The 8,839-nt window shown below is 40.9% G+C and overlaps 1 protein-coding gene across 2 annotated transcripts; it reads right to left on the bottom strand.

Annotated features, from left to right (window-relative positions):
- Positions 1-616: 616 nt before the first annotated feature.
- LOC113591475 (intelectin-like) lies at positions 617-7,004 on the bottom strand. Of its 2 annotated transcripts, none has more exons than XM_035530362.1 (8): positions 6,230-7,004; positions 5,736-5,804; positions 5,259-5,321; positions 4,741-4,988; positions 2,671-2,829; positions 2,318-2,438; positions 2,108-2,211; positions 617-1,995 (listed from the first exon to the last, which is right to left on the bottom strand). In XM_035530362.1, exons 1-8 carry the CDS (start codon positions 6,987-6,989, stop codon positions 1,843-1,845), a joined length of 1,677 nt encoding a protein of 558 aa, XP_035386255.1. In that variant the 5' UTR covers positions 6,990-7,004; the 3' UTR covers positions 617-1,842. The 2 variants fall into 2 exon arrangements, with proteins under 2 accessions (XP_035386255.1, XP_035386256.1); XM_035530363.1 differs by having other exon boundaries at positions 5,736-5,801.
- Between the last annotated feature and the right edge of the window lie 1,835 nt (positions 7,005-8,839).

Genomic DNA, 8,839 nt, shown 5'->3' with positions numbered 1-8,839 from the left:
TATAATTCCATGACACACTTCATCTTTAGACATTTACACATTAATGATCAGTTTTACTCTTCAAACTGTTCTTCCTTTATGCCTTTTCACTTTTTTTGTCAGTCACTTCTAATCTGTAATTCCATTTTTTGTTTATATTTTACATATATAATCCAATCTACTTGGCAAGAATTCTGAGTCATATTTCCCACATATTCACATTTTAATGCAGTTTAATTAAAACTTTTTTAAAAAATGGTTTCCACATATTCAGTAACCTGCTCTAGTTTGAGCTGCTCAATAATGGTCTGTGAGTGGTGACAGGACCCAAGATCCTGTCCCCATAATTCCTTTGGATTACCCTCTTTGCCTGTTCCCTGTCTGTTTTGGTTGCCTCGTTGACTGATTTTCTGGATTTATGAACTTTTCTTATGTTCTTTGGATTACAACTGTGGACTACCTGTGTTCTCTGTTAAACTGCATTCACCATACTGCATGTGACTCTGTCTCTGTTCATGCTCAGATCTTAATGAACGCTTAGGCTTTGATTGAGTCAGGCATTTTCCTCGAATTAGTTTACAAGACATCAATTAATATAATACAGTGATATAGTAAATTTAAAAAAAGAAAGAGGGAATTAAAACAACTCATTTATTGCATAAATGTTATTTTTGTCCTAATTTTCATAGTTCAAGTAGTCTTCCACAGTGTATTATGCTTGTGCTGAGGAGGTAATAACTTAGTAGCGGAAGTTGTAGGTGGGGTTGGGTTAAGTAGATGATGGAGAGTGAAATGGAAGGTGTAGGTGAGTTGGGATAAGTAGATGGAGGTTGTAGGTGGGGTTGGGTTAAGTAGATGATGGAGAGAGAAATGGAAGGTGTAGGTGAGTTGGGTTAAGTTGATGGAGGTGTAGGTGGGGTTGGGTTAAGTAGATGATGGAGAGTGAAATGGAAGGTGTAGGTGAGTTGGGTTAAGTAGATGGAGGTTGTAGGTGGGGTTGGGTTAAGTAGATGATGGAGAGAGAAATGGAAGGTGTAGGTGAGTTGGGTTAAGTAGATGGAGGTGTAGGTGGGGTTGGGTTAAGTAGATGATGGAGAGAGAAATGGAAGGTGTAGGTGAGTTGGGTTAAGTAGATGGAGGTGTAGGTGGGGTTGGGTTAAGTAGATGATGGAGAGTGAAATGGAAGGTGTAGGTGAGTTGGGTTAAGTAGATGGAGGTGTAGGTGGGGTTGGGTTAAGTAGATGATGGAGAGTGAAATGGAAGGTGTAGGTGAGTTGGGTTAAGTAGATGGAGGTTGTAGGTGGGGTTGGGTTAAGTAGATGATGGAGAGTGAAATGGAAGGTGTAGGTGAGTTGGGTTAAGTAGATGGAGGTTGTAGGTGGGGTTGGGTTAAGTAGATGATGGAGAGTGAAATGGAAGGTGTAGGTGAGTTGGGTTAAGTTGATGGAGGTGTAGGTGGGGTTGGGTTAAGTAGATGATGGAGAGTGAAATGGAAGGTGTAGGTGAGTTGGGTTAAGTAGATGGAGGTTGTAGGTGGGGTTGGGTTAAGTAGATGATGGAGAGTGAAATGGAAGGTGTAGGTGAGTTGGGTTAAGTAGATGGAGGTTGTAGGTGGGGTTGGGTTAAGTAGATGATGGAGCGTGAAATGGAAGGTGTAGGTGAGTTGGGTTAAGTAGATGGAGGTTGTAGCTGGGGTTGGGTTAAGTAGATGATGGAGAGTGAAATGGTGTAGGTGAGTTGGGTTAAGTAGATGGAGGTTGTAGCTGGGGTTGGGTTAAGTAGATGATGGAGAGTGAAATGGAAGGTGTAGGTGAGTTGGGTTAAGTAGATGGAGGTGTAGGTGGGGTTGGGGTGAGTCGGCTCTCAGCGGTAGAAAAGAAGCACTGCAGCTTCTGTGATCTTTCTGGAGGCACTCCAGCCTGTGTTTGTCCCGTAGCCATCCCAGTCAAATGCAGTGAAATCTCCACACTGTCTGGGCGCTCCTTCTGGGAAAAAGCCCCCTCCACCAATACAGTACTGAGAAAGAAACCAGCAGATATTCTAATGCAGAGGTGTTGCATTCAAGTATTAAGAAACTCTAGGTTCAAATGGAAAAACTCTCTAGTAAATGTTCCTGAATGTTACTCACATGTTCAGTGTTACAGCCAGTTGCTTTGACTCCAGAGCAGATTGCCATAGCTGCCATCTCCTGGTTACAGGCTCTGAAAGTGATGAAACCAGGCTCAAATTCTCCTGAAAAAGTTCAAATAAAAATATTAATCGAATTTCATCGAGTAACCAGTCTATTAAGAAAATTCTGTGGTGAAAATCTCCTAGCAGTTAATTGACAGTGACAAACCCCTTGTACTAGGACCATAAAGGTTCCTGGTAGACGCTGCATCTCCAGTATCGTACACCACTGGGATAGAAGGTCCGTTATTGATACGACAAGTCCCTGCTCTAGACCTTACTGGGAACTTCTAAAGGGAAAATAAATAAGAACTATTGAAAAAAGTTATGACAGCTTTCTTTTATATATGAGCCATTGATGAGATTTCTCATAAAACATTTTCAAACTGTGGTATTGATATGAATCTCTCTTTGGGTACATAGGGGTTCATTAAGGAATCTTTTGGGTGGTTTGCTAAAAGATATAAATATATGCAGTCACATTTAGAAGTAAAGTGCATGCAAAAAAATGTGATGTGTGACCTTGAATAAGTAGAAGAGGTTTCCTCCATGATTGGTGAGGAAGTGGTTGTCAGTGTGGTAACACAAGAAGGCATCAATGGACCAGTTTTGTAGCAGAACATTATTAGGAACGTGCCACACAGACACATCTTCTGCTGTGATGTCATAATACCCAGGATTCTGTGAGAGGGAAGAGTGACAGACTGTTGGGCAGATTGAACAGGACAGACTGACTAAGCACCTCAGACCAAGGTTTGCCAATTAAAATTCTATTTAATTCTGTGCTTAACCCTGCTTCTGCTCCTAGACTTAACACTTTCTCTAACATTTCCTTGGATTTCCCAGACAAATGTGAACATTAAATATCAACATTGGACTCTCTGGCTCTGATTCTAGACTCAGCTGTGTATGGTAGCCTTTAACTATTTTACGCCAGTTTTCCAAAGCCCTTCCCTCTAAAGACATGTATGCTTAGCACTTTGCCTACCTTTCTGTGTGGTGTTTGTAAAATAATTGTCACGCATGATAAGCCACTTCCTTAAAGACAAGCTTCCTGATTGATTAATACAGCTGGTCAGCATTGAAATTTAGTGACTGTTTCCAGTCTGCAGATACTCTTATCCAGAAAAACTTATAGTTTTCGGTCATGTTAGAGATAGAGGTGAGTGTAGTGTTAGGAGTCTTGCCAAAGGACTTTTATTAATCTAGCATAGAGCACTTACCAAGATGGGGTTTGAACCCCAGTCCCCCACAGCAGAGGTGGTACTCATTACACTATTGCAACCAAAACAATAAGAGAAGCTTTTTTTCTCAGACCCAGATCTTTAAAGACAGGTGTACCTGGGCCTGGGGTCATCCTACTGTTCCTGAAGATGTGGATCCACCCACGGCTCTCGGTTACGGTCCTTGATGAAGTTATTGTTAATACTTCTCTGGACACCATGGATCATAATTATTGTTACTGACCTAATGGAGTATTGTGCTGCATTCAATACAATATCTCTTGATTTATTAATGTCTTATCTTAGAGATTGAACTCTCTTTATAGGTAATGGGACAATTTCTCCTCGACCACTATGTTTAGTTCAGTCTTCAGACCCCATTCTATTCTCCATGTACCAGGGACCTTTAGGCAGAATCATCGGAAAATGTCACGTTTTGTTTCATTGCTGTGCCAACAATACACCGCTGTACCTTGATATCAAGAAGCTGCTCACCACTAGACACACTTATGATGGACTGTTAGAAATGACAAACTGGAAGACTAATGATTTTATGGAACTTTTTGTGGCTAATTACTTACGTAAACCAAGGCGTAATCTTTGACTCATGTCTGTTGGTCAACTGTTATTCATGCTGCATTGGAATCAAGCATTCATTTTTAACTCAATTACTGTAATTTAACGACTGACTTGTGATATCACGTATAGCACTTGTCCAATGCCAGTCCATTTTAGAGTTTAATATATGGTCTTATAAAATGTGATTTATGAAAACTCTTAACAGACTGGCAACTGACCAACTTCTTTGAGTGGTTGTTCAGGTATCCTATGCTTAAATTTAAAGGGCCTGGAATGGGTTATGCACCAAGATCACGTTTTCCTTAATTTTTCACTTCTCTCGAAGTCATCACTTTACACTTTATGCATGTCTTTTATGTGCCTTTGACGATAACTAAGAACATTAGGGGTTCCCAGTCTCCTTACTCCCAAATTGGGTGCATGTTGTCCTTTTTTTACTTCAGGTTGTTTTAAATGTTAGGAAGCTTTTAAAAGTCATTTAGTATGCACCAAAACATTGGTCCTAACTGGGGAAAAGCACTATAAGATTCTTTAGGCATGGCCTGGTGTCACACTTTACATAACAGTCTTTGTGAAGTCTCGTGTGCATTGCGTCTGCGGTTCTAAGCCTTTCCTTTGTATTCTGTCATTAGTCTCTCTGATTACTACCTGCTTGGCTCACAGTGTCCTCTCCTTTGGCCACTCCAGATTTGCGTAGCACTATAAAAGCCAACACAACAGCTGGTTTACCTCTCTGAGCCACTACCTGACACACAAAGTAGACGGATGTAAGTTCTGCATTTTACTGTACCTTATAGTCGTCACTGGTAGCAGCTTCAGCCGTCCCAAACGTCACTGTGTTGGCCCATGTTCCATCTCCGTCAGGGAGGTTGGGGTTACTCCCTTGCTGGCTAGACCAGCGGTCCCCTACTGTGCATTTGCCATACATGTTGTTCTCATGCACACTGGCCACCAGTGTCCAGCCCCCTCCATCAGTGGTCATATCACAGTATGTCTGGTACACCACCCCTCTCTCTGTGGTCAAATGGTACAGTCCATCTGCAGACAGAACGGGTGATCGATCTTTGATTAAAACTATATTAAATTGCTCTTGATATAGAATGTACATTCCTTATACTCTTAATATGAATTGATCACGCATGTGAATATCACACGTTAAGTAGTGAACATATTATGGTCTACTGGTTTCTTTGTTTATTCTTTAAGTATGGATTAAACAACTAGAATCAGTTTACTTCACAATTTTTTGGATGGAATGGGTTAAAGTGATCAGATGTCGGCAAATATCCTCAGTAATCAGACACCTACCTTCATTAGTTTTATATTTGTCCATGAGCTCTTTACAGTTCCTCGGGCTGTAATACTCCATGACTGCATCCAGAAATGGTTTTGTCATTGTAGTTTGTGTGTTTGTGTGTGTGTATAATGCAAGGAACAACTATTTAGGTCAACACTCAACATTTGACAATTATTTAAGTCAGTAATTTCAAAAATCACATCACTGCCCTAAAGCATGAAACGTTAATAATTTACAATATTAATTTAATTGCTTGCTATTATTTATTATTGTCACATTGCAAGTATTGTTGTTACCCAGACTTCCTTAGAGGTCATTTTGTCTGAGCTTAAGGACTACACACTTATGTTATTATAAAAATGTTGATATAGATCAATTTTGGAAAGCATTATGAATACCAGTACTTAGCATTTTTTCAGTAACATAGTTCAGGTATGTATTACTCCAACAAGCATCTTAGGAAGAGAAGAAAGAGAGCACTTTCTTACCTCTAGCAGAGTTAGAGAGCTCTAAAGAAGTACATATTACAAATAAAACAATCCAGAGCGTCATCTCTGCTGGAAAAGACGTCACGGTTAAAGTTAGAGAATAGTAAGTTACTTTATAAAGAGCTCAGTGGTTAAGGTACTTGACTTGTCATTTGCTGGTTCAAGCCCCACCCCTGCCAAGTTGACGTTGTTGGGCCCCTGAACAAAACCCTTAACCCTTGATTGCTCAAGTTGGATAAAAGTGTAAGAGAAAACTTGAACTGGTAAACATATGGGTTTTTATACTATTGTTGTTTTCTTAATTTCTGACAGATCTAAGGTCAAAAGCAAAATGGGAAGATTTGTGGTCGGGGATCTGATTAAAAAAAGGGAAGAAACAAACAGAACAAAACGGAACAAAAAAATCTCTAAGACACTTAAAGCATGTAGAATAAACTGTCCAAAGATATAGTTAAAAAAAGAAGAAAAAACAACAGCCAAAGAAACACACTCACCCACTGTATGTTCACACAAGTCAGCGTGTTCAGTTGTTCCTGGTGTCAGTCCCAGGTTCTTCATGTACGAAAAACAATGTGAGCTGAGATTGAAGAAGTTTGTTCCAGTCAGCGTGTAGGAACAAAAACCGTCCCCCCAGAACCGTGTGATGAAGGGGTTTGTTCCAGTCAGCGTGTAGGAACAAAAACCGTCCCCCCAGAACCGTGTGATGAAGGGGTTTGTTCCAGTCAGCGTGTAGGAACAAAAACCGTCCCCCCAGAACCGTGTGATGAAGGGGTTTGTTCCAGTCAGCGTGTAGGAACAAAAACCGTCCCCCCAGAACCGTGTGATGAAGGGGTTTGTTCCAGTCAGCGTGTAGGAACAAAAACCGTCCCCCCAGAACCGTGTGATGAAGGGGTTTGTTCCAGTCAGCGTGTAGGAACAAAAACCGTCCCCCCAGAACCGTGTGATGAAGGGGTTTGTTCCAGTCAGCGTGTAGGAACAAAAACCGTCCCCCCAGAACCGTGTGATGAAGGGGTTTGTTCCAGTCAGCGTGTAGGAACAAAAACCGTCCCCCCAGAACCGTGTGATGAAGGGGTTTGTTCCAGTCAGCGTGTAGGAACAAAAACCGTCCCCCCAGAACCGTGTGATGAAGGGGTTTGTTCCAGTCAGCGTGTAGGAACAAAAACCGTCCCCCCAGAACCGTGTGATGAAGGGGTTTGTTCCAGTCAGCGTGTAGGAACAAAAACCGTCCCCCCAGAACCATGTGCTGAATGACATCCTGAACCTGTACCTTTGCACAAAGGTTGTCAGCATCAAAACCCTTAAGGTCACAGCGATGAAAAAAAAGCCCTTATACATAAAAAGAAACAATTCACAAATCACAGAAGAATGAATGCAAAACTAAGGAAAATAATACCTTGTATTTGTGGTCTTCGTTAGCATGGTTGCCTGGTTCCCCTTTCCCTCAGTGCCGCAGGGACACACACGGGTCACCTGGGTATCAGAGACATAGACCATTTACATGTAGCAGGCTTTTTGAAGAAAGGACTGTGAAATTTAGAAATTATGCAGACACTGAAATGATGAGGCAATGTTTAATCTGAAATGTGAGATTCTAAATCATTTTAATATCTGCTTAAGGGGTCCAACAAAAAAATAAATATATCAAAATAAACAAAAATAAACAGCAGCGTGCAGGGTACCACGGCACATTGGTTGTTTTTTCCAAAACTTAGCAACTTTCTGTTCCGATTGAGTTTTTGCTTCCTTTTCCCAATTGTCAATGCAGATCTTTTCCCTTTTTTTAAACTCCAAACTCTTTGAACTCTTTAAATCTGAACTCCCTGAACTCTGAACTCTTTAAATCTGAACTCCCTGAACTCTGAACTCTTCGCATGTGCGAGTGTGTCTTTCCTTACTGATTTTCCCCTGGAGTAATAGTAATAGCAAATGAAAGGTCACCACGTACAATAATCAGTTCAGGCATGTCATTGATTTGTGTGTCCAGTCCATCCTGCTGGTGTAAACAGAGTTCCTTAATAAACTGTAATGCAGTAAATAGTGCCTCATTGGTTACATACATTTGTCTCTGTTGGAGAAAAATGGGGGTTCACCAGTTAATGTTTGATAAAAAGTGAGATCTTCTTCAAGAACAGACTCACATGTATTTGGTTGTCTGGGCTGATGATTCTGCAGTTTGCAGCAGTGCTCAGCGGTTTGTTGGTCAGCGGTCTTTGTTATTGGCGCATCCCTTGGGTTGCTGGTTTGGCAAGTCATCAACTTTCTGTTCTGTTCTAGTTTTTGCTTCCACCATTTCATAAAACAGAAATTCACACATTTCAGATTCATCTCACCACAAATTCAGATCTGGAATTCATCATCTTTATCAGTTGATGTTCAAGCACTAATGGAATTGATCACCCATATCGGTTTATATTTTGATCATAACTTAAGACTTTTGAACTGGATTTGGTCATCTGTGTCTCTTTATCTTTTAAGCAGTAGCAGTTCATGTGCCTAAATTGACCCAAAACTGCCAATGTACTACTGACTATGAAATGCACCTTATTCCATGTGGGAGAAGCAGCATGTTGGTGGGGATGTGGGTGAGGCGCAGCTGAATCAGAAGGTTGCTGGTTCAAGCTCCACCACTGCCAAGTTGCCACTGCTGAGCAAAACCCTTAACCCTCAATTGCTCAAATTGTACTCAGTCATAATTGTAAGTTGCTTTGGATAAAAGTGTCAGCTAAATGCTGTAAATATGTACCTTATCAATAAGGTGCTATTCTTACCTTATCAATAAGGTGTTGTCTCCCATATTCCCAACTTCTCCTTCCTTACATGCCCAGGGATTAACCCCCTCCTGCTTTGTGTTCTGTGTGTTTGGTTTATTCAGTGCTGTTTCCTTTATCCTAGATCACCCTAATTAGTAACACACACATACATATATAATACATATACATACGTGTGCACACATACACTGCCTGGCTGGTCACACACTCTAATATTTCATTGGACTGCATTTAGCTTTGATTATGGCACACATTCACTGTGGCATCATCTCCACAAGCTTCTGCAATGTCACAACATTTATTTCTGTCCAGAATTGCATTTTTCCCCAAAGATCT

Source organism: Electrophorus electricus, chromosome 9, assembly GCF_013358815.1.
Source record: "Electrophorus electricus isolate fEleEle1 chromosome 9, fEleEle1.pri, whole genome shotgun sequence".
Lineage (NCBI taxonomy): Eukaryota > Metazoa > Chordata > Actinopteri > Gymnotiformes > Gymnotidae > Electrophorus > Electrophorus electricus.
The sequence above is the reverse complement of the archived record's forward strand: the minus strand, read 5'-3'. Positions and strand labels throughout refer to the sequence as shown.

Bases quoted from the DNA above. Each gene is read 5' to 3' on its own strand.
- LOC113591475 (XM_035530362.1), bottom strand. From the start codon at position 6,989: ATGTCATTCAGCACATGGTTCTGGGGGGACGGTTTTTGTTCCTACACG. The intron at 5,322-5,735 runs GTAAGAAAGTGC...TTCTGGATGCAG, and splicing joins GCTCTCTAACTCTGCTAGAG to TCATGGAGTATTACAGCCCG. The intron at 4,989-5,258 runs GTAGGTGTCTGA...TTCTGTCTGCAG, and splicing joins CAAATATAAAACTAATGAAG to ATGGACTGTACCATTTGACC.